General features: G+C 37.1%; 1 protein-coding gene across 5 annotated transcripts in view; it reads right to left on the minus strand.

The window, feature by feature from the left end:
- Positions 1 to 38: 38 nt before the first annotated feature.
- Positions 39 to 26178, minus strand: part of LOC128683090 (otoferlin-like) — a 75402-nt gene continuing 49262 nt past the window's right edge. For 3 of the 5 annotated variants that reach the window (XM_053768333.1, XM_053768336.1, XM_053768337.1), the window contains exons 4-28: positions 24540 to 24761; positions 23984 to 24135; positions 23547 to 23804; positions 22040 to 22226; positions 21268 to 21330; positions 16293 to 16377; positions 13528 to 13684; positions 11058 to 11244; positions 10614 to 10800; positions 10278 to 10401; positions 9798 to 10075; positions 9320 to 9510; positions 8010 to 8204; positions 7794 to 7910; positions 7515 to 7667; positions 7232 to 7432; positions 5775 to 7157; positions 5575 to 5709; positions 4938 to 5380; positions 4563 to 4852; positions 4266 to 4464; positions 3913 to 4151; positions 3663 to 3790; positions 3317 to 3468; positions 39 to 3002 (exon numbers count right to left, since the gene is read on the minus strand). In XM_053768333.1, coding sequence (XP_053624308.1) covers positions 2822 to 3002; positions 3317 to 3468; positions 3663 to 3790; positions 3913 to 4151; positions 4266 to 4464; positions 4563 to 4852; positions 4938 to 5380; positions 5575 to 5709; positions 5775 to 7157; positions 7232 to 7432; positions 7515 to 7667; positions 7794 to 7910; positions 8010 to 8204; positions 9320 to 9510; positions 9798 to 10075; positions 10278 to 10401; positions 10614 to 10800; positions 11058 to 11244; positions 13528 to 13684; positions 16293 to 16377; positions 21268 to 21330; positions 22040 to 22226; positions 23547 to 23804; positions 23984 to 24135; positions 24540 to 24761 — 5907 coding nt within the window. In that variant the 3' untranslated portion in view covers positions 39 to 2821. The remainder of the gene's footprint in view (positions 3003 to 3316; positions 3469 to 3662; positions 3791 to 3912; positions 4152 to 4265; positions 4465 to 4562; positions 4853 to 4937; positions 5381 to 5574; positions 5710 to 5774; positions 7158 to 7231; positions 7433 to 7514; positions 7668 to 7793; positions 7911 to 8009; positions 8205 to 9319; positions 9511 to 9797; positions 10076 to 10277; positions 10402 to 10613; positions 10801 to 11057; positions 11245 to 13527; positions 13685 to 16292; positions 16378 to 21267; positions 21331 to 22039; positions 22227 to 23546; positions 23805 to 23983; positions 24136 to 24539; positions 24762 to 26178) is intronic. The other 2 variants (XM_053768334.1, XM_053768335.1) reach the window with 2 other exon arrangements.

The following is a 26178-nucleotide window of genomic DNA, read 5'->3' on the forward strand; positions in this document are numbered from 1 at the left end:
GGGGAAAAGGGGAAAAGGGGAAAAGGGGAAAAGGGGAAAAGGGGAAAAGGGGAAAAGGGGGAAAGGGGAAAAGGTTAAAAGGGGAAAAGGGGAGAAGGAGAAAAGGGGAAAAGGGGAATGGCAAAACCTTTGATGCTGAAAATAGCGTTTACAAGTTCTAAACAACGCTGATACGTCCTAGGTCGTCTGGACGTACGGCAAGGGGTCCGTGCCCCACCCCGCACGGAGCTGTACGTCACAGCCAGTTCTTGATGACGTCCCACCGTTCTTTCAAGGTCATAGTAATGAACCATTACCACTGGCCTTTAATCATAGACAGGCCTTTAATTTCAGAAGGATAGACGGGGAGAAAATGTATATATCAGTATATACTTTGCATACTTAAGCTAGCTAAGTGAGTTCAGAATTACGAGGTCTCTCCAAAATACGTATCATCATATTACATTTTTATCATATTGCATGCGTTGATTGACTGCGCAAGAATAATCAATAGGGGTAAAATGCTATTAACCCGTCACTGTAATATCTTAGAGGGGTAGTAGATATACTAACTTGCCTCAGACTATCGGCGGCGATAACTGTAACCGTAGCTCTACCGCCAACAGTCTAAGTTACTCTAACCTCGTGCCAACGCTACTGAATGTCTGAATTTACCTATAATCAATACATATAATAAAACAGTAGAAGAAAATTCTGTACATTGAATATATTTCCATAAAATTAGGCAGTAGAGTATACGGTAAGAATTTGAAAAAAACAATCTCTCTGTCTGTATGTCTGTTTGTCGGTTTGTACACGCTAATCTCCGAACTACTGGACGGATTCGAAAAAAAAGTTTTTGTTATATAGCTATGAAGTCTGGGAATATATAGGGTTATAAATGATTTTGATAACTGGAACACCTGGATGGAGAACGATGGTCCAGCTAAACTATTGGAAATATAGAAATGACGCCTTAACAAAAGTTGATCGGCCACGCGAACAATATTGTTCAATAACTCCTAAACTAATTATACGTCCAAGGTCATCTGAACACACAGTTGTACATTTTACTGATTGCCTACCACCGTGCTAGCTGAATAGAAGTCCGGTGAATATATATATTGTGCATAAGCCCCATCAGCGCCTCTGTACGTCCCAGATCGTAAGGACGCCCGACAGTTTAACGTCATATCGGGGACGAATCACACGCTGTGTACCTGCTTGAAAACTAGTTGTGTGCTACGTTGACTATCTCCAGTGGGAAAAGAACCCGTTCACCAAACACCGTCAATCAAATTTATGGGAAACACAATTTATGTAGTAGACATATCGACGGGCAGATTTTTTAATTATAAGGATTGAATGGGGCGACAGTTGTAGGACGTGTATAATCTTATGGCAATAGAAAAGTTTAAGATGTAATTTTCTACGCAAAAAATAAATATTTTTCTCGCAAAAACAGTTTTCCATATTTTTCGTTTTCGTGTTTTAACCTAAAAGCTATAGAAGCCGGGATTCACTGCTCCAAGTAGCTTATTCGAATGACTCAGTCATTCCATAATATCGAGCCCAGACATGGGTGTACGTACCGATAACCCATAAGCTCTGATGTAATGAACTGACAATATTCTAGAAGATCTGAAATTCTTATTAAGAAATTGATCTACTAGTGGCTCTGAGAGCATTAGACCTCGCGAGAGAGATAGAGAACTAAATAAGTACATTGAACTAAAGAAAAATACTTTCCGGAAGAAAAACACTTTTCAGAACTCTGGCCTCTCGAACCAATCTGTCTTTTTACAAACAACCTCGGCTATTCATCTTTTAACAAGACTGGTGAAAATATCCGTCTGTAGTATGTCCTAATCGAAAATTCGTTTGTTATTTCGTTGTTTTTCTCAAACACAAAATGTGCGTGAGAGCCATACAATCTATAGACCATTGTGACCATACACGCTTGAGACCATTGTGCCAACACGTTCATTTTCAAAATGTTTCAAATAATCGGTCAACTATGGATTTTCATATATTTATCGAACCTGCTCCCAAAATTTCACGGGGATCGTTTGAGGAGAACACTATGAGGAGAACACACAGAAATACGAATGTATGTTTGGCCGAGATGAAACGAAGTACTAGTACAATAAGTAGAGAGTAATGAAGATTTTCACTTACCTTAATTGAAGAAAGCTTAAAATTATTCTTACATTATTTCTAAATATGCACAATAAATATTAAATTTAAAGGGATTTGGGTCAGCTTCTTGCCAACCAAAACTATGATATTTTATGATATTTCAAGAAATATAGTTAGATTTCTTCGAGAGATTATGGGTCGGAGCAATGATATCAGGGAATTTATTCGTTACAAAATTTTTCAGAAATAAATTTAAAAAAAATTATCTCCAATTTTCTTGGAACCGACCGATAGCAATAAAACAATTCTATGGTTAGAACTATGAATTTTATGATTTTTTTTAATCTAAAATATTTAAATCTGTTATGTCTTTTTTACTTTCAATATTTAGCTACTAATGAGAAATAAATTATAGCTGGCAGATAAAAAAATATATAACGAGACAGGTGCATACAAAAGTACCCAAATCCCTTAACCGATATTTGTGGAAATATATTGAAATTGAATTTTTTTGAAATTGAAATAATTAAGTCCAGCAGACTTCTAGCTACAGCCGCGCAGAAAAAGGTTAATGGGAAGCTGGCGATAAAACCAGAATGCTTTTACCTCCCATAGATACCCTTGCTAGATTTCATCACGCTGCCATTGAAAAATATGAATGAATAAATAAATCTATGTTACTAGCTATAATAATTGACTTATTCTAAGCACCAAGGAGCCTTTTAACTGTGTATCCGGGCACGGCGTAAACTAACAAAAGGAACATCAGGGCCACAAGGAGGATGATGGCGGCCTTCAGGATGGTCCATTTGTAGTTGTGCCACACGATGTAGCGTATGGACTTGAGGGGGTTCAGGAACCACATGAATGATGCGTCTGGACGGCTGGAAATAGATAATAATATATTTTGAAAAGAAGCTACGTGACAAGCTTTAATTTGTAGGGAGTAGCATAGTGCAGATAATAAATATGATTAAAACACGCAAGAGAATAATAACTTACTTTTATATTTATCTAATTTTATCAGTTAGATTGTGTAATACAAACTTATGTGGTCCGATTTATAACATCTTACGGTCACAGGTAAAAACGGGCACGTGTATATTATGAATAAATGAGTATATTGAGTATTGAGTACAGGTGCGCGTGTTACCAATTGAATTCAATCGCCCCATGAAATGGTTGGATAGATACATACTTAGGCTTGTCCAGAGGGTCAGGCTCGTTGCGGCCGAGTCCGGCGGGGACCTTGTCAGCTTCCTCACGAGTCAACAGATGGATCTCAGCCTCTACCTTCCCAGTGAGTTCCATCTCTTCCGTATCACGTTTGATGTAGAATGGCCACCAGCCCTGAAAAACGAAACAAAATAATCTTACTCACCTGCAAATTAAAACTATATTCATTTTTCTAGATACTAATGTTCAATTAACTAAATTAAAGTGCAATTAACAGTCATAAATTATAAAATTATCGATATTTGGCGATATTTTTAGTAAGAAATATTTAATTTAATAAAGAATTAAGGACATAGAGTCAAAAATACCTTGACCCGTTTTTGTTTGAAGATGTTGATCATCGGAACAGACCCATCGTTCCGGAGCATGTCAAGGGTGCAAAGCTTGGAAGACTTAGCTCCTCGCGGAAACCGATTCAAATCCAATGTGATCGCACCTATAATCGGAAATATATTTATCATTGTAATAAAAGTCATCAAAACTAATTATGTACTTACTCTTTGAAGTTTTGTAATAAATAAGTTAGTCCTAATTAAAAATTGAATCAGCAACGCTTACCCAAAAAATCATCAGCAGAGAAATGATCAGCGTCCCACACCTGTAGTTCAAGCCGAGCCGGGATCTTACACTCGGTCTCATCCCACGAGAACACAGACTCTTTCCGAGAGATCACTATGCGTTCCTCTGCCTCCAGATAGTCGAATGGGTAGATAAAACGCCAGTTGAAGTTTCCTTCTCCCGTCAGAGAACGATAATGTATATCCGTGCATTGACAATCATCTGGACCTTTGACCCAACTGGAAAAAATAATTTAACATCATAGCAAAAAATGACTTACTGTAATCAAAAGTCTTTGTGTTTCCAAATCAAAATAGTTGTTGTGGAAGAAATGTATGACTATCTATACTTACCCTTTGACGTAGATGTCAGACATTTTTTCTCCAGTAAAGAAAGCATCGTCCTCCAACACGACGTCGTCTGTGTTCCAAATGATTACCCTCATTTCATAAGATTTGGGTTTCCTCGCTGATATGTCTAGCGGTGGACCAGGCAGAGGCATGTCCATTGGAAACATGTCAACCCACATCTCTAAACGGCCCTGTTCAATACCTGGTGTAAGAAATAGTATTTAGAATATAGATATAGAATTTATTTAGAATTTTATTAAAATAATATTAGTCTAGTCTAAAATATATTATAGTTTTTACCAGGTTTGCAGGGGTTATATAGAGGTCTGGTCTCCACATGCTCCATAACTAGCCTGGTACCGACCCGTGGGACCTCTTGCCAGCGGCGTAGTACCACTAGCGCCATTTGCTCTTCCAAGGTGTCAGGATTCGAAAACAGCTCCGTATCGTCAACTGGCATATTAAATACAGTGCGACCAATCTTCACACGACCCAACTCATACACAGGTGGATCCAATTTACCATCTTTGCACAGCTTTGCCAAAATCTGAGTTGGCTTCAAGGCATCACGCCATCGATTGTAACCTTGCCTGCGAACAGAAAAAATATTTTAACATAGATAAGTCACATGTTAGAAAATTACAAGTAAAATATTATCTTCAACATTATACATACTCTTCATACTTCATGGGCAGACCGCAAGTTGCTCGGTGTCGACTGTAGAATCTGTTTTCCAGGTCTATTTTTGTCTCACCTATCAAGTCGTCGGATCCCAGCAAGTCCCAGTCGAGAACTTGTATAGTAAGCATAGAGTCTTGAGGAAATGTCGCTTCAATTTCAAAACATTTGCCGAAAACTGGATTTAGCTGCTTTGAAACGTAATTTTCTTTATCGCTTATTCGTTTGGACCCTAAATGCAACACGATATAAGGATCAGCTTTTCCATTTAGATCCATCGGGTGAAGATCTGTGGCTTTCACTATGTACACACGTACTAATACATGAATTGGATCATTATTTGGGACTCCTTGGAAGAAACCATAATTAGGATCGAAACCCATCACTGTATGATCATCGATTCCTCTTGGTAACGGCCATTTGTACACCTTTATTGCGCCCTAGAAAAATAGTGCAAAATTATTATTTATTTTTACCAATGGACAATAACATTTATACAGGGAGTGTGTGCAGCGTGCAAAGACAATACCAGAAGTAGAAAAAAGAAGTACAACAACGTGCCTGAACTGGTACCACATACAGAAATTGAAAAGTGACGATAGAATTGTGTACTTAGTTATATAACTAAGCAAACCTTGAAATTTCCGACAACGCGACTTTCGTCTTCCGATTCATCGCCTGTCTTTTTCCCCCTGTATAATTCAAAAGAGTGTAACCATTCTTTAAATTCATCGTATTCGGGCACTGCTTCAAGTTCATGTGGATAGATCTGGAAATTATTTAAAATCAGTACTAAGTTTAATCTCATAAGAAAATGTCTGAATTGTTATTTACCTTCGTCAAAGCCGAAGCTGGGATTTCGTTGGTTTTTGAAATTGTTGGACTAAGTTTAGCTCTCGGCGACGTAGATGGGCGTGAGCGCTTCATACGATCACGATCCTGTCGAGGCGAGTGCAATTCCTCCCTGAGTGAGCGAGTTTCATCAATGTATGATAACTGAGGTGCCAAAAAGCCTTGCCTTTCCTTTTTCGCCTCCTTTTCCTCTTCTATCATAGATTCAACTGAGGCAAAGTATTTGGTCCACCAGTCTTTGTTACCTTCGTCATCATCTAGTGCCGAATCAGTACTTGCTTTTCTTTTTTTAGACGACTCACGTTTTGGAACTTTTTTGCGTACTGCTTGTTTGACTCCCGAGCCATAGGTAATAGTTAGCTTTCCATCGCGGTTCAGTAGTGGGCAACTTTCTTTTTCATTTTCAATTGTGAAGACGTCTTCTTGCACTATGCAATTCGCGCGTAAGTCTACGTTTTGTAATTGTATCAGTGATTTTTTTCGCTCTTCAATTTCTCTCTCCCTTTTACTCATTGGCGTATAAATGTATTTTTGTATAGTGTTGATGGTATGTGTTCCAACCAAGGTAATTCTACCAAAACTTCGACAGTCAACAACGCGGATAGTCAATGGCGGTCTGTAAAGATCTTGATCTGGTAGTTCTAAGTCGACGAATTTTATAGGATTATTGAAATTAGGGTTACGTCTTGCATTTTGTATAACAGTAGAATATAAAATATGTCCAGCACATTCGATATCAACTCTTGGTTTATCTACTGTGAGTAGATGAACGCGTTTGAGATCTCGCAAGCCCCAGAACAAGACTTCAATACGATATTTTGAAAGCGTTGGCCGTATACCTCTCGGTACTGGTAATATTGGTCCTTTGTTTATATCAACTGGAGGTTTCCCAGTAGCTTCTCGTGGCGTTGGTAAATCTGGAAGTATTGATGCATCTTGTTTTGCAGGAATTTCCAATAACTCGAACGTAGCCAACAGTTCTCCTGCTCGGTCGTCACCACGACTTACTTCATGCCACTCAAGCGAAGGAGGGCAGGTTGGTCTGTCATAAGTATCTTCAAATGCTTTCACATGAGGTCTTGCTAAAGCGCGTCCTATGAATTCTGATTTGCCCACTTTATCTTGGTCAAATATTTCAATAACAATAGTTGGAGGATCAGCTTTGATTTGTTCTATTGTGCTATACAATAATATGTCATCAAAAACAAGTAGCTCGTCCCAAGTCGGGCTCAGAGTTTCATCAATCACTTGGGTAGTTGTGCTACTTTCGCCGATGACTACTCTAGCAAAAGGGTCTGAAAGTCCTGAAGAGTCAGACCCAATGAGAGATCGTGCCTGGTAAACATACGCTCTCATTTGAAAAGTCTGAAATGTAAAAATCGCTATGAATTATTTTTTAATACAAATATCAAATAAAAATTAGAAAAAAATATACTTACATGTTTTTCTGCATAATATATGACAGATGGAGCGTTAGAGCGCAATTTGTCAGCATTTCTCAGTTCGTAACTTAGCTCATAGCCTTGAGGAAGGCCATCGATGTAATGTTTCTTGTCTTGTAAATGTCCTAACCACAAGTATACATTCAATTTAGCTGGTATGGACCAACCACTTGGTGTAGATGCTTTTTTGCCTGGCCACTATTAACATTAAAATCGAATTAATAACATATACCTAAAACTTATAATTGAAACACAAAATATGGATTTTAAGATACTTTACCTTTAGAAACAGCGTCTGCATTTTCCCGCAGTTCTTTCCACATTCATCTGGGATGTCGGAGTAGATAACATCCCTTGCCGGGATTCGCTGGTACGCCAGACGCTTCCCGTTGCTGATCATCCAAATGAAGATATCGGGCATTGCGTGCTGTGACTGAAACATAGTTGATCATCATCTAAGTGATACCGATGACTACTAGAAACTTCTAAAGATTAGCTCAGAGGGACAAAAACAATAACAACGAAAACAGTGGACAAAATATGGTGAAATTTTACTTACGTCTTCACAAATATGTTTTAGTTTAGTCAAATATGAGTATGCTGTGCGTAAACGATCTTTTAACGAATTTTTTGTTATAAGTGCCTTCAGTGTCTTTGATAGGCTACAGATTTGTTCCTGAAAAAAGTAAATTATTCCATTACAAATATGAACAAAAGCTAAAAGTTGAACAACTAAATAAATTTAAAATTAGAATATGATAGTTAAGAGTCATACTATTTCATAAATGCACATCTTCTGCCTCTCCCGATCTAGCTTGGTGTTCCCTATAGGCGGGGCGTTGGTCATGTGTCGGACGTAAGCTGCGCAAGCGTTGCTGGCGGCTTCGAGCGTCGTCTTCAGCGATACGACGACGGCGCTGTCGCCTGCGTCCGTATCCATCGCCTGCTGCACGTCAGCCAAACCTTCCTCCTGAAACACGTCAGCCGTCACCACTACCAGCCCTTTAGCCAGTGTCATTTAAAGTTCAAGTTTTGAAAAGTCATATGTCATGCTGTCATATTTGCTATTGAGTTTAGCCCTCCTTAAATACGCCATCATATTCTATTCTGCCTTTGAACAGTCTATCATTTGCCAAGTCAATTCGTAGTTCAGGTCTTCAAGGAATACTGAAATATACAACTTTACTTAATGATATATTATATCATTTTATTATTAATACGAAAAAAAAGCTTAAATTTATGTTTGGTAGAACACATTTACATAATCAGGCAAAAATTGCTAAGTTTTACAGCTATCAGAAAGTCGGATAGCAGGTCTAAATAAAATAATCTCTGCAATACTTTATAACATCTTTAATAAAATTACAAACGTTTACAAAATGTTATAGTGCTCCGACTCATGTGAGTTTTTCTATTTAAAGTCAAACACATGAATATATTTAATAATCATTTAATTTCCTTATTTAGTACTTCGCATTATGTAATGTACATCAAGTAACATATATTATGTAATTATTACCTAGTATTTTTAACTCAATTAGTCAGATTACGGGATATTGAAACGCACTTTATAAGGTCACATAATTTTTTTTTCTGATACATATAAACTATTTATACGCTATTCTAATAGTACACTCACTTACGATGTAGTTTAATGGTATAAATAAATCTACTGGCTAATGAGTAGTATACGCAACGATTATTTAATTAACATATTCTCAAGGACACTGAAACATCAATTAAACATAATCTAAATATTTCCGTAGTAAGCCAACATTGACTTTTATTTCTACTAACTATTGAGTCCCACTATTAACTCATTGAGTCCCACTGCTGGGCAAATGTCGACTTCACCATCTGTCAGTGTTGAATTACCGTTTGTAGCATATCAGACCATCGCGTTCAGTCGATTATAGTACTTTGAGCAACGGATTGGTGTAGACAGGAACGACGGCTTTGTTGTAAATTGAGTAAACAATAGACTCAAATACAGAATACTTACAACGGCGCAATATAAGAAATCCTGAACTCAGTAGTGGCCTGACGAAGGCGGGTAATGATGAGTGAGTAGACAAAGCTACTCACGAATTTCTCGATGATGTTGGAAATCAGGTTGGAATTGTACATCCGTCTGCGGTGGTCGGGCCAGATACTGCGGACATGCATGCATTGCTTGTGGTCCCAGTAGGGTAGGTAGTAGTAGTTCTTGTCGCTAGATGTCGCCTTCGTCGGATGCGTCACGCTCTGCCAGTAACCTGTGTCTGCTGTTAATTCTTCTGAAATACAAGTTTTCTGAAAGTAGAATACGATCTCGCGCGGAATATATTGAAATAATAATAAAATGAGTAAAATAAGCAACTGATTTTCGAGAAAATATTCTGAAGGCATATTCATTGACCGCACGGAATGACTCTCTTCATAATACATGTTTGTTCCTCTCCTTTCATTGTTCGAATATCAATAAATACTCGTAGTCGTTTGCTCGTTCATTGTTCGAATATCAATAAATACTCGTAGTCGTAAACAATTTTTTATTATGGAAAGGCAATTAAAGTTTACGTACCATTATCATCTGTGACTTCCAAATCTTGCGCTCGCTTCACTGATTCACTATAACCATCAAGAGTGTTTCCAGCATTACCAATACTAAGTTCAAACTGTATTGGCTTATCAGTGAGCCGTTTGTCGATCATGTTGGCGTCGAACACGCTGGCGAACAAGAAGAACTCTTCGTTTTTCTCAAAGTTTGGTTCACTGATCGCTGTGATTGGTTCCACTTCTACTTCAGAAGCAGGACATTCGAGATTATCCGTTATCTCCGTACGAATAGAGAGGAGAATTCTGTAAATATCACAAATAATATGACTAAGAGAAAAAAGGAAAGTAAGTAATAAATTCATTGAATTTTTAACCCATTAACCCATAAGTTAACCGAACTACAAACCGCATTACTCCTACTGGTGGAGATTGAGAATAAGTCTGAGTAATTTTGGAAAAGTTGTAACTAGATAAGCATTGAACAAGATAGACTAAGCTAACTTACCTGGCTCTGTAAGCGACACCTTCACCCATACCCATGTTGAGATTGGCGTGCTGGTCTATGAGGCTATAGTCACGAGTTGATCCATATAGATATACGTAAGCTGGTCCAAATGTTGGAAGGAAACCTAAAAAATATTGAAAATCATAGTTTTTTCATTTCTTGTAACAACACTTGAACAATATTTTAAGAATGAATAGTATTTTTTATGAAGAAGTGTTAATATTCTCACACTTGGTACATAATATTGAAAACTTTCAAAAATATTTTAATGTATCATTTATTCAACAGCAGCGACACCCTCACCTTGCCAGATATCATCATGGATCTGTACATTACCTTTCTCTCCATCGTTGGAGATGCTTTTCAGGTCTATGAAGTGTGTGCCGATGACATTGGGATGCACGGGGTCGTTGTCCCGGAGCTGTATCTTGATGCGCTGGCACAGCGGCGGGAACATCTCCGCGAACACTACCTGCTCGTTCCAAACGGGCGTGTAACAGTTCTTCTTCACTGATGTACAACCCTGGAATTTATTCACAAAAACTGTGTAGATCCATTCATATTTTAGCGGAGAAATGAACACTATCTGGGGATTTTAAGATCCTAAGGGCCTGTTTTAACACATCCTGATGAAATATCATATTGTAATCTAACAGACAATTGCTTGAAGTTATTTGCGTATTAGCCCTATAGAATACCTCTGAAACAATTTTCGCGATCTGTGTCAATATATTGAATATTGTAGGCTACTTGGAAAAATTGTTAAAGCTAAATACTCACGGTCATGCCGGCAAAGCAGACTTGCACATAGGGGTCGACCAAGTCTTGGCTCTCGCCGGTGAAGGCTCGCTTCACGTTGGCTAAGATGGAGTAGTTCATCTTAGGCAACCCGTCAGCTCGGTAGATCTTGACAATGAACTTGGCCCGCTGGCGCTCGATTGGCACGCCATCTGGTAGCAGGAGGTTGCTGGAAAACGATATTTATGGTTACATTTTGGACGGCAAACGAGTAAGTACGTAGTAACGGTTTTTCTCTACGGTTTTTTTCATTAAGTATTTTATTTTTGCTTTAACGTTAAAACGGTAATTTGTTCGGCCACGCGAACGAAGTCGCAGGCATCAGCTAATTACGAATATAATGTAGTATCTACAAACTTATATCATTATATCTATATTACTCTGATTAAAATGTGAACTTTAAAATAGTCGTAATTGTTAGATAATAATCCTTTATTAAAATAGCTACATACCTATTTACTATACATATACTAATAGCAGAAAATGTCAGGAATGCCTGGGGAATTGTTAACGGAAACTAGGTTGGATGTACTTTCCGTTAAGAATTCCCCAAGCATTCCTGACATTTTCTGCTGAAGCAAAACATCAAATAATAAACAAAATTGTATTTCGCCGGCTCCCGAGGGCTGCCCCGGGCTATACCTTCATTTGTTTGGTCCAGATTTGTTTATGTTATTACCCAATGGGCATAACATTGTCATTCTGGGTCTCGTAACCATCAAGGCAATCGGACGGGTTAAGAGCGAGTGTGTTTTAGGATTCCATGCTTGAAAATATTTAGTTTTCCTGGGAATTCAATTGCGAACGCAAAATGGTCTGTAAAAGCTTGCAGAGAAAACCTTTCTTTGCGAGCAGATTGTTAAATGATTGACTTTAAAGCAAAAGGTTAAAGACAAAACTGACTTTTGGCTCTGCCGGGCTCTTCGCCATAATAGATTAAACGTGAGACTATATTGGTAGGCCTACAAACGCTTTAAAGATTTTTAATAATAGGTAGTTAAAAGAAAATACGAGACAATATGTTTCAAGGTTCTACGTTCAAAATAGTAAGAGATTTAATAAAAAGTGTGTTCCTTTGTTTTCATAAATTAATAATTTACTTCCTACACCAAACGCTGTTTAGGGTTTACATACATTTCCTTTGACTAATTAAAATCAAAAAAGGATAAACAAATTTCAAGTTGCTGAATGAACCACGAAAGCAGACATTTTCGTTACACAGAGCTAGAATATTAAGAAAAATAGAAATGCCGTTTGTATTTCATTTCTTTAAATATGAGAGTCAAAAGTTTGCCTATAGAGCAATATTCTCTTCTGCCGGGCGCAAACATTTTGGCCAGCATAAACCCAATTAGTGTGAGTGGGTCAAGGTGTTAATTAAGTTTTAATAAAGGCCTTAAATAATTGTTTTTGTTTTTTGCCTAAAAAAGATTTTATTTTATTTAGAGGCGGCGACAAAATGACGCGTTAAAGACACTTCGTTTTATATTATTTTAAATTCTGTGTTAATTCCCGATTAGCTTAATTTCATTTAAGGGTAATATTCCGACGAATGTACAAAAAAATGAATTTAGGCCTGAGGCGAGTTTTTTCCGTAATTGGAAAACTCGATAAAAGTATACAGGCTGTAGGGTGTAGTCGCCAAAAACTGGGTTCGAAGCAGATGGAGAGGAATAGAAAAGAAAACATTAAATTAGAGCGAAATAAATCATACAACTCGCTCAGCCTTGCTGACGAAGAGTGGGCTGAACAAACAGATTTTGCAAAGTTTTAATTAGCACTATCACTTTATCCCAACACGTTAAACCTACTGTAAAAGTTTACGACAACTGGACAGCTGCAAGTTGAAGTGAACTCTACTGTAGTAACTATAAAGTCGCTTTTACAAATAGCCAATATTAGTGAGTTTACTGAATGCCAGATACGTATTATCTGCTCCACAGCTATCTTTACATATTCAAACTTTATACATTTACATTTGCATTAATATAATAAGCATAGATTTTATAATGTTCATGTACTTATGTAATTTTGCAATATATATCCGCTTGTAAGTTGGTTGGGAGTACGTGTTTATATACGAAGGCTAGTTCTGATATCGTGTAGATAAGTAAAACATTGGGACAAAGGAATTTGCCTGGTGTAACTCTCTCTTGCCCGCCTAGCCTACTAATGCTTGATATGAATTAGTCAGATTAGAACCTAGATGGATACAAAGGAAACTTGATTTTGTGCTTGATCTACTACATTATAAAGAGGTAAGCCTTTGTGAGTTTGTATGTTTGAAGCGGGTAAACTCCGACTAGCGAACCGATTTAAAAAATTATTTCACCATTAGAAAGATAAACTAGCCAAGATTGCTATAGGTTATACCTTTACATCTCAAAATTCCCATGAAGCTCCGGCCAACATCTAATAAAAAAAATATTAACTATGAAAGAAATACACGTACGCCTCGATATCATCTTCGTCCTTCTCGCTCTTGGGGGGGACTTTGATGGTGTCTCCCTTGCCGATGACGCTGATGTCGCACTTCAGGTAGCCCTTGGGCCCGGCTGCCACGTCATCGGGGTCCGTCAGCAGCGCCCACTTGTGGTAGAACTGGCGGTCTGGACAAAACATATCGTTTATTTATTTATTTCCCTTTCTCATCTACGCACATTCCCGACTGTGACGCCGCGAAGCGTCAATGTAAATAACAACCGTAAAATTTTGAAGATTTGGCTGTCTGCCGCCTGCCTGACGTCAAGCCTCCTTAGCATATCTAACAGCCAACCTTAGGGTCATCTAGAAAATCATCTGAAACGCACACAATCACTGTGTGGGTAAATTTACTGCAGGTTTTTAACATTATTTCCTTCGTAGGACGCGGTGGTCTATGAAAACTGACTGAAGAGAATGTATGAACTTGGAAGCACGACAAAAGGTGCAAAGTCCTGAAATATATAACACATAAAAAAAAAACTTTTTCCCGCAGCTATTGTTTGTGTCGTACTCTCATAAGATATCTCTCTACCATAATGGCCAGTACATTTTCTACTTTTCCTTCCAACTAAGATGTCAATTGAGCGTTTAATCAGCCGAGCCTAATGTTACTCTCATTAATATAATGTCTGCTTTCCAAATTACTACCCAAGGATTAGGGATGGGAAATAAGTCTCCATTATTACAATCGAGTCTCTGAGTTCCAGTGGAAATAGAACATGTGTTGTTTTGAAAGTATTAAAATAATATAGTTAAGCATATACGTCTAAAATTAGTTTTATACTATAAAACGAACATATAGTCTGACGGGAGGCAACACTGCAGACCGTGGGCAATCAGCAGCCAAATTGATACGTTGCCGACCTACATATCATACAAGTTATTTTTTTTTTATAAATCAAAGTTTACCTAATTCCTCTAGAGGCAAAACTTCGGTTCACAAAAATGACCGAACTTTACTATACTACTAATAAAGCAGAAATATTCTAATAACCTAGTCTTATGGAGTGTATGAAGAAGCAACGCTAAAACCTTAATATTATCATAATTTGTAAGAAAGCCTAAAAGTCTTTCAGTAGATTTGTCTCGTAGACAACGACTCCGGGATATAGAGCCTTAGAGCATCCCTAGCTGATCTAGTTGGGAGTAATTGTGGTAATCAAGCGGGCGCATGGCTGAGAAGTGCCAAGTTACGCTTATTTATGATTCAAGGCGTGTGAGACGGTAATTATGGTCTCCTGACTAAATAATAGTTTTTATTATGTTCATATGCGAGCTTTCTTTCGTCAAATCAAAAAGCACGGCGCTTTCCCAACTTCTTGTTTGCCTTTTTAATTTTTTCACGAAATCATTACCAAATAAAGAAAGTTCTTTAATAATAAATACATTGCAAGAATTAAAATGCAGAAATGCAATGTCAGTTCAATGAAAATTATAAAAGGATTTCCAAGCACAGACCACGTCTCGGACGCGAGCAACTAACGGCTCGCAAGTCAAACGCTATTGTCATGCTACCGACTCAAGCGTGCTCTGTAGTCTGTAACAATTTGCTAACACACCTTTGTACACATGCTACGTTACGCTGGTTAGAACTAACCAGCGTAAGTAGAACAGTTAGTCTCTAGACCCAACTGGCCTAGTCCCGTGTTACCTTGGATGTAACGTGAGTCTGATAAAATACTTTGTGTCTGTAACTTTTTAAAGGATCATTTTCACAATTATAAACAAATTAAAATTCATTTTTTATTAAAATTCCTTTGGACACGCAATAATTGAAGAGTAAAACTAGTTACGCTTCAAATTTCTGTCCTCTCGGGGATTTCAGAAGCTGTCTGATGTTCATAACAATCTTTTAAATAATTTTTATGGTTGTTTTCAATTTAAGACTGTACAAAAATCCTCTTTTTTAAGCCATCTGTTAACAAGGAATTAAGTCGCGTGCCTTGAAGTTGGTGTTGTAGGTAATTACTTTTGTGAGTTTTCTCAACTCCCACGACCACATGGCCAGACGTAGTTAAGCAAATAGATGGCTTCATTACGTGTTGTTTCTTTTACTTTCTTATTGCACACAGGAAACAGTGTTTGTAGAACTTAAAGGGAGAATAAAGACAAATAAAAAAGGTTTTCCAACATTATTGTGGACTTCCGTGGCGAAATAGTCACCACTGTTAATCTGATAATTTTGTACTTGTGATCGGTAGATGTTGAGAGCCAGATGGTACCTATCGTCCTCGAACCACGAGATTTTATATATTGTTTAGATTTTATATAGGTTTTATATATTGTTTGATCTTAATAAGTGATGGGGCGAGGGCTCCTGGGCATCCAGGACATTAGAAACAAAAGGACGCCTCAGGTTTGCGACAAGTACAGGCATGCAACATCGGTGGCCGAATTTCATGAAACAGCTTTGACCACAAGACCCTACAATTACGGATAGGAGTGATTTCATAAAGTTAAGCGCTAAAACTAGCATTGTGTGCTAAAACTAGCATGTAATAAATGTTATTATTGTACATGTAATAAATATTTAATCAAATCTATCTTCAAGGATAAAAATGTCTATTCAATCATCAACTCATTTTTTGAGCTTGACCTTTACTATCTACCTATAATACCCTCGGTCTCATCTGTCAGGCTAGATCTGTTATACAAAATAAGGTTTTTGAGAAGACCTGAAGAAGAGATCTTGAAGCAAACTTCCACTTAATAAGTAAGTAATCTAGTACTTACCAGGTTGGTTCCACACTGTGGCAACGTCCAGCTTGAAGCTGCCAAGCAGCTTATTGGCGCGGAGGATGTTGCGCGAGTGTAGCACCTGCAATAATAAACATACACAATACCCACACGGACAAAGATCATTTACACTATAATAATCATGGAATAAGAGTTAATATAACATATTATATATCTATCCATAGACAACTAGAAAAAAAAATACATTGTAGCTGTAGTGTCAGGGCTGTGACGGGGATCACCACCGCCTAATGACAATTTTGGGCCAATAATGAATACATTGGCCCAAAAATGGCATAGAGCGGTAGTGGCCACTCGCTTCTTGTCGCATTCGTGATTCTGGTTTGTTTTGTACGTAATAATTCACTATGTAAGTATTTACATCATCAACATCATCATCATTGGAATAATTATATAATGATAAACCTCAAAACACAAATAACTATGTCTATTTCTAAAATAGGATGTCTAGCAGTAATACTATGGGAGTGACGCGGGGATCACCAACGCCTAATGCCATTTTTGGGCCAATAATGAATACATTGACCTAAAAATGGCATAGAGCGGTAGTGGTCAACTCTTGCTCGCTTCTTCAACTGTAGTTCTAGTTCTGTGGATATTTGAGGGCCACCTCTCTATGGATGTATTATGCCAATACTTGATTTAAATATTGACAGAATAATACCACAGAGCTGTTGTGACCATCTGGCTTCTTCAACCGTTTGTGGCGACGAAGACGACGGAAACCATTTTGTGACAAACGCGATTCAATTTTGTTTTTGGGTACCTAATTATTCTTATATTTAAATACAATGATAATACTCAAACACAAATTACTATTTCTTAAAAAATAATGTGTAGCAGTAGTCTTGCGGCCACGACGGGGGATCACCGCCGCCTGATACCATTTATCGGCCTATAATGATTAATTACATATATTGACCCAAAAATGACATGAAGCGGTAGTGATCGACTCTTGCTTTCTTCTTCAGCTGCTGTTTTGTTGACAATGGCAGGGCCGTCAACGCTTGATAGAATTTTCCCACAATTAAGTAGTTAAAAGTTATATTGGTGGAAAAATTGCATCGAGTGGTAGCGGCATTCCTTCTTACACACTTGTTTCTGATGACGACAACTGACGAAATGAACTGTGATGCGAGGATGGTAAAAAATAATAAAAGAAGCCTCTAGTTTCAATAATAAATCAACGGGTAATTATTGAAGTGTTGCAGTAGACGACGTGCGGCTAAGGATGAAAGCACAAGAAATATTGCACAACCCAAATACCTACATTGTCTATAGCATTTTTTAACAAGAAAGACGGTAATTAAATTACAAAATAAATCTGATTTAATATCTATAAATGATGCAACTACAATCTTTATACAATATCTATATAAGTACCATGGATGTAATAAGTACTACGTACCGGAGCGCCTACCAATTCCGTGAGAAGTACCGATCACACCGTTTTACATTAGTAACTGACATCGGATCGTGCGATGAATGCTGATGGTGTTGAATATGATGGGTTGAAAATCTTTTAGAAAACTACAAAATTATGTTTTTTTTCTTCGTCTTAGTTAAAAACTATTACATCAAATCTAAAAGATACAAACATCATTCAATTCGATTCAATTCGTTTGTTGTGGAATAAACAGAAACAAATTTACAATTATAAATAAAATAAATAAATACATTAGGAGACAACCGCAAATGAATTAGTTTAATTGTAAATAATCATTATAATATTTTTTCATTACTACAACTAAAAGACCTAATTAGAACATACTTTAAGTTTTAATTTATATTATACTACGATTATTTATGTAGTATAATGGAAAAATATTTTATAATACGATTATTTACAATTAAACACATTCATTTAAATACAACAATACATTGTAAAGAAAAATTTACAATTAAATAAATCAATTTTAATTCAATAATATACATTGTGAAGAAACAAATTTACTTTAGTCCATTCCATGTTCGAGTACATATTACCTTCCCTCAGGTGTTCTCATAGGAGTCAAGTTATTGCTAATGGGAAAACTCTGTAATCGGCAAAATAAACGCTCGGCTGTGTAACGATAACATATTTTTTAATTGGATCAGTGCAAGATATCGATAATTCATTTTTAATTTTCTTATAATAAAAAAAATTATGTTTTTTTTTAAATATCCTGTATTATGTGTCCCACGGCTGGGCAAAGGCCAAAAAATGATATTTTAAAAAGTAATCATAACTCGTCCATAACAATATTATAAAGAGAAAATATTGTATGTTTGTTTTTTTTTTTTTGAAATTTGACCCAGAGATAAATGAAACCTATTGGAGTAACATGGTCTACATATTTCATTATGGTTTTACCCGAGCGAAGCCGGGACGGACCACTAGTATAATATAGTTTCGTATGGAAAACAGATGCACTCGATTTAAAAAATCTGCTCCTGGTCCTCGCAGAAGACAACTCAAGAAGTGCTGGCTTGAACGTTGACGTGCCGATGGTCTGATAACTAAGAATGCCTAAGACCTTGCAAAGTGGAGGAGAAAATGTGAGACGAGGACACACTATAGATGCGGAAGTAACCAGGGAAATAGATACTAGTGAAAAAAAAAACAAAAATATTTCACTATGAGTAAACATTGCAAGTTATATAAAAGCTTGTATCAAATTACCGTCCGAGCCGAATACGACACCGACGAAGTGTCCAAACGATGCTATAAACCTCCTCGATATTCGATAGAAAGCGAGTGAGAGGTATTCCGTTCAGCGCACGAATTTCAATGGCTCCTTTTCAATGTATAAAAAATCCATTTAAATAGATGCTTGAGTATTTTCAAAAAACAATATTGTTTTGTTTGTAACAGTGGGGTATGTTGATTAGATAAAAGTACTCTTTAATAAAAATACTGTACGTCTGCGTAAGACGTAAAGAGACGCATTAATTCAGCCGATGGTCTCGATAGCTCACTGGTCAAAAGCACTGTCCCGGATAGACATGGTTTAATTTATTAGATTTTAAATAGATAGGAGCAATTTCCATAAGAGTTGTTCGAATGCGGTGCGCTGAACAGAATACCTATTGAGACCTCGGTCCTAATCGAATGATCGGTGACTTTTATAGATCGCCGCACTCGACGCCACCCGCTGTAATGCGCCTCATTGAGCACGACACGGAAAATTCAACTCTTTTCAAAATGGCTGGGTATTGGAAATAATGTGTCGATATTATTATTAATGGAGTGGAAGGAAAGAACAAAATACTTTCTTATCGTTTTGGTGGAAATAAAGATTAACGTTTAAATAAATACTGTGCATTCTGAGTGCGAATTGAGTGATGCTGACTTTCAATAACACTTTCTAATGACACACCACCTCCGATTATAGAGGGTTGTAACATACGCATATTGTAGAAAAAGGTACAAGATATCTTCCTCCCCTATACTAATAGGCACACCTTTTTCCTGGTTATTCCGCAAATCGAAGCACGAATTATAAAAAAAAACGTCTTTGATTCTTCTTTTATTGAACAATCTAACTATAATATTTTTAACTAATCAAAACAAATTATTTAAAAAATATATAATTATTTAAGTACCTATATATATTTACAAACATGCCTAAACCTAAATCCTATATAATCTACATAAAATGGAATTAAAATACCAATCTTCCATTTTTATAGTTCATCGTGGTTCCATAAAAGATCCGAGATCATCCCAGGATGATCCCGGAGCGCCTCAAACACAATCTCGTGCGGCGCGTGCCTGTCCCGACCTCCCAATCTTGCACAGTCAACATTCTGCCACGTTCGCTACAAATTTTAGGAGCATTACTTAGCTATCCAATGATTTTCCGTTAACAAGACTGCTCAGAATGTGGCGTAATCGGTATTTAATTTTATACATTTTCCTCTATTTATTTAGTTGATACCTTTACCGAATTAGATGTAAGTATTTATTAATTTCGACTTAATGTTGGTATTCCGCGATAGCGAATTTAACTCATACATATAGCGCTCAAAGTACTTGTGGGCAATATTCATTAGCAATTACAATAAATATTTATATTAATAAGGACAAAGCTGAAATTCGACAAAAAAAATATTCACGTATTAGCGTAGATTTTTAAGCATTTTCTCAATATACATTTCAATGTAACACGTTTCATAATAATATGCTATACAAATCGTAAGAAAAAGAGTTCACTGAAATACAGTAATGTCCTTAAAATATTACGTTATTTTCTGCCAAACTAATAGAAATAGCAATATTGTTGTAGCAATGTCGTCGTAGCCGTAGAAGTGCTACGACAACGTGTAGACGCGCTGTATCCGCTACGACATAACGCGACGCGAATTATTTCGTAGCGGAACCTGCTACAGGAAGTACCGCGTTGCTACGAACGGACGAAAGGAAATCATTATTCGACGAGGCTATCGAATAATAAACAATAAAACATTATGAGTAATATTTTACTGTCTCATAATGATAATGTAATTATTATCTTTGGAAAAAAGGAAGAAGAAGAGGAAGTTTTGTAGACATAATAAGAGCGTTACATAGCGTCATTCGGATATTTAGTTAAATAACGCAATAGTCTAATTTGAAATCAAGTCCCATGGAGATTTGGTCTAAACTGCAATTTAGTCATATAAGCGGCGGCCTAGTCATATTGACACGCAGATAGTAACCCAGCCGAGCGTTTCATTCTCACAGCTAAAAATAAGTTCACAGAGTGCCTTAATTAGTTTTCAGTTGGGTATAAAAAATAAATGTAAGTACATGATACATTTTTCATTTTATAAACACATCTGAACAAATTTTACATTAAGTACAAAATATTGACAATAAAAATACAATTGACACAGTGTAGAGAAATTAGTGTGAGTTAAATAATAGTACAGTGCAGTCAGATGACAATTGTTAATCAATAAATAAAAAATAAAAAAACAAAGCACTCACGGAAAGTGTTATGATCTTGTCGAATAGCATGATGGGCGGCATGTGGAAGTCGAACACGAAGTACTGCAGACAAACAAACACAGTCGTAACAGTTCAACTTAGAACCCGGCCCTACTGTTAAGTTGCGCTCCGAAGTCCTCCGTTGCGTTGACCAATTAGCTCCAACGCTAAAATTGTGTGGAGTTTTGACATTGTGTCGGGTTCGCAACATGCTAGTTTGTCGACGTAACGGAACACAACGTAGCAATGTGGCCAGGCTCTAATATACAAAGGCGCGTATAATTTCGAGTTAGATTAAGCTTTGTATAAATTGATATACATTTAAGATTAAACCTATTTTCGATTACATTAACTTTTATTCATTTCACAAATACCGTGTGGACTTGAGGAAAAGGGAGTACGGGAAACACCTTATATCCCTAGATAATTCCAGTCTGGAATTGACTAGTGTACAAACAGGATTCCAGCAATCGACACCATTGTACGAGCACAGAGCTCCGACGGTCCACAAGAGAATACCTTTGTGTCCACACACATACGCTTTGCATAGCTGTGAAATTGGAAATTTTTATCGCTAAGAAAACAATTCATTTCTTTGTCATTGCTAGGAAATAGTTTGAGCTAATGTTTATAGAAATAACGAAACTATTTTGAATAGGACATTGGTAATCAGTGACTAGACGTGTGTTGTTTAGTTGCCTGGCGTCCTATGCTTTATATAATTTCCAATCATGATATTAAAGTATTCCTGCTACTGGAAATTGGTACTTACCTCATTGTAATAAGGGCAGTTGGTGCTCTCCTTGACACTGGTGTACTTCTTGCCGTCTCCTATCTGGACACACACAACTGGATCCATGTTCAGCCCCGCCAGCTGCCTGGCTTCTATGACGGTCACGCAGACTTGGAAATCGGCCGCCTTCAACGCTGATATGCGACTGTTGTCAAGGGTACTGCGCCTGTGCACAAAAAACATTTTAACAACTGCGAAAATGTTGAATATATATTTTCAATGGAGAAACTATAAATAAAACGCATCTATAATATAGGTAATACAACTAGTAACTAATCAACTCTTAAACACTCTTAAAATTACGATGTGTTTCCTTTTGGAATAAATAGCGTTGAATATTCGATTGCGTAAATTAGCAAATAACGTATATCGAATATGATAATAACAGTGATGAGAACAGACTAGAAGGACAAAATTTGTGATTCTCTGTGCTTTTGCTGGAAATATCTATAAAATCTATCGAGATTTACCAATTCATGTACATAGAATTACAATGGCATTGTAAAGTAAATAATAACAATAGCTGCACTCGATTGCAGCGCAAAAGTGCTGCGGGAAATGAAACAAAGCGTCCAATCGGAATATTAATAGCGGTTGATGAAGGTATTGTTTGTTTTACCGTATTTTTGCTATTGGCTATCGGAGCTATTGTTAGTGGAGTTTGAACTCTGCAACGTAACGGTTTTACGCATATGTGGTTTCAGTCTGATGAATAAAAAGTATTGCTCGAAATCAGAATTTTTCGAAAACTGTAACCTCACAGATGAAGACTCTAGTCTTCATCTGTGAGCTTATTAATGTAACAAATTTATAGGTGTAGTAATGTAACAAATTTAGAAGTGGTTTTAAATGGTTCTAGAGTAGGTACCATTTTGAAGTTTATACAGGAAAATCTACGAGCATCCATTAGTGTTCAATCCAATCCAATAGTGCATACATTGTATGAGACGTGCCAGGGAATCAGTCTCTGCTCAACCAAACCGAGCAGCAGGTGCGCGAACCTGCTGCTCGGAATGCGTGTAATCGATTTACCTCCACGCGCGCCTTTTGTTTGACCAGACATGTGCAATCTGGTTTATTTCACGGCGCAGTTTCAACCAAATGAAATTTTAAGGGAAGTTGTTTGTTCTTGAAATTTGTTCGTGAAGCGATTGCATTTACAACGAAATAGTTGAATCAGATTTAGTGAACCCGCGTGATTGCTTCACAGACATCACACTTTTATTTTAAATAGAACTGATGACCAGTTTGTGCCTGTTGAAATGTTCCACTATGAATCCTACTCGTAGTATGAAAATGTATCAATCCGAAATATGAAGGAAAAAAATTGAGGAAACTGGCACCTTGTAATTTTATCTCATGAGGAATGAAAAAGGCAAATGGAACTAACTATCGTTGTGTTATAATGTGTTGTACATTCTGTGAATTTGTCCAAGGAAATAAAAAACAAAATAAGCTAACTATAAAATCACAGGAATGTACATACATTTTCTTGATCTTGGGCGTGTCAGGCGGCGAGCGCGTGTCTACCAAGACTTCATCAGAGGAGACCGACGTCTGGCTGGGCGGGCGCTCCTCGGACGGCCCCGGCGCCTCCAGCAGGGCCTCTTCGTCTCCGCTGGAGTCCCGGTTGCGCACGCGTCCCAGGCGGATGAGGCTGCGGACACTCTTGAAGGTAGAAGTCCTCTTGCGTTCGCCTTCTGAGATGGTCACCACTCTGTCTGCGCCCATTGAGAATCCACGCCTGGATAAAATTCAAGAATATCTTTGGAAACGACTAAAATGCCTCACTATTTATACACAACATCCCCCGAACTTGGAACTGCCACACAGCAGAATACTCGTATTAGCTCATTCTTTATTTTATTGGGAAGTATTTTTTTATTGTTAAATAAGATAAAAAAATATAGTCTATTTCAATACCTGAGGAAGCGTTTGCCAGCAATCTTCAGTTTCCTGGCGCGAGACTCGTCGCCCGAGTCTATGTCGATGACCACCTCCCGGTTCTGCATGCTGCGCTCCAGCGTAGCTATGTTTCTTCCGATGTCCTCTAGAGCATTATCTTCATCTGACACCTGATAATTGATAGATAAATTATTCTAATATCTATTTATAAATTACTTATTTCATTCTTGAAATCATAGACAATTTGGCTTTACACCATTATATGAATTCAGGGTTACTTTTTTGTTCTTTTTTCAATTCACCTGTGGATCTAGAAGTATAATTGTTTTCCGATTCCATTTTAATTTATAATGGAATGCAGTATCTATTTCTTGCTACTGATTCTATTTTTGTAGACTCGAAAGCATAGGGAGAGCCGCTGATAAGAGCAGCCGTGGAATCAACGAAACAAAACGTATCTTAAATTTCTTGTAAGACCAGCAGCACCTTCTGTGCTGCTCCTGCTATTATAGTTCCTGGGTTAAGTTGTTCTTCGTTCATTACTATAAAAAAACTTTTGTAAAAGTAAAATAACCTGAATGGAGCTCCGTCCTGAGTTTTGCTGACTGGTGGCGACGGATCCGTGGACCGAGGGCAAGTCCGTGATATTAGACACTCGTAGTGAGCTCGTGGGTTGGTCGACCAAGTTGGAGCCGCGTCCGGAGCCGGCGTCGCAGCGGTAGGGCACGTCGTCCAGCGGCGTGGAAGGGCCCGGCGTCGCTGGCGGCTTGTAATACACCTCCATTTCGACGAATACCTGTATAAAAAATATAATTTAGATACCTGTTCAGAAATTATTTACTTATGGTGATATCTCGACATTAGTATCTTTTTAGACTTTAGTCGTGTAACTCATAAATCTATTTATTATATTTCATCTATAATTTCAAGTTATTCCGCCCTCTTTGGAAAGGAATTTCCAATAAAATTCTTCCCTAAGAGATGTTTTCTAGTCGTCTACCTTCCTGATAAATTTCATATTTCTAGGTACAGTCGTTTTTGAGCCGTTTCGAGCGCTGTGGCTGCGCGGTCATTACAACCCTTCAATTTTCTTGAGGAAGGAATCATTTCCAAAATCAATCATTGGTAAAATTGACATTACCACAGTACAGAGTAATTAATGAAAAGTCATATAGTAAAACTAATTCTTGTTTTTGTTAAAATTTTGGCAGCGGTCGAAACGCTCTGCGAACCACACTACAGGGGGCCATCAACCTGTGTAACCAAAATATAGTAAAATGTTGACCACAGTGCCACTTAATCTCGATTAAAGAATTAGGAAGTTTCATATAAATTTGCAACCCCTAATGACTCATCGGGGATGAAATTTTCAAAATCTAATAAATGCATTATTATATTTTACTAACTATATGTTGATTACTAACTACAAATTTAAATTAAAAATTTCATATATCTCACTTCAAAAATGACTGTTTCATGAAAACTGGTAAGCCCCTAAGTGGGTGACATAGGAGTGTTACAAGTTTTCATGAAACTTAGGGATGGAATTTCGAAATATCGTTTATTAGCGGAAGTCACCTAGTTACAATCTACCTTCCTGCCAAATTTCATCTTCGTGGGCTCAGTAGTTTTCGAGATTTCATGATGAGTGTGTGAGTGTTTTTCGCTTTTATATATATGGATTTTAAAGTTTACCTACATACGAGACCATTTAAGGAATTTTGACACACCACTTATCAAAGTATCAATCATGCAATAAAGCATTTTTATGTAATAATATATAAATACTTATATCTATGTTACTGAATTTAAATAGTTATCATACATAAGCGTTTTGTTACACAATTCTGCTGTCAATAATTAAATACCATAAATAACACAAATATGCGAGCAAAAATTTCGATATTAGGCATAGAATTTATTATTAATAAATAAAAATAATTAACATTTAATTATATAAGTAAATTAATTGTTATTTTAAAATAATGCAGTCTTCGTAATAAGCAAGTGGCGCTGTCTTCGTGAAGCATGTGCAAACCTGAAGGTTTGGTCTCACATTAACACATTTCTAATTTTATTAAATGTGGTTCATGTAGGGGACCAAACCCCAAGATTGCCCAGTCCGGAGCGGCAGCGGAGCGGAGTCTTGCAGTACTAATACTTATATAGTATAATAGTAGTAGCTAATACATACACAATACGTATAGAACGAG

Source organism: Plodia interpunctella, chromosome Z, assembly GCF_027563975.2.
Source record: "Plodia interpunctella isolate USDA-ARS_2022_Savannah chromosome Z, ilPloInte3.2, whole genome shotgun sequence".
NCBI classification, from domain to species: Eukaryota; Metazoa; Arthropoda; class Insecta; order Lepidoptera; family Pyralidae; genus Plodia; species Plodia interpunctella.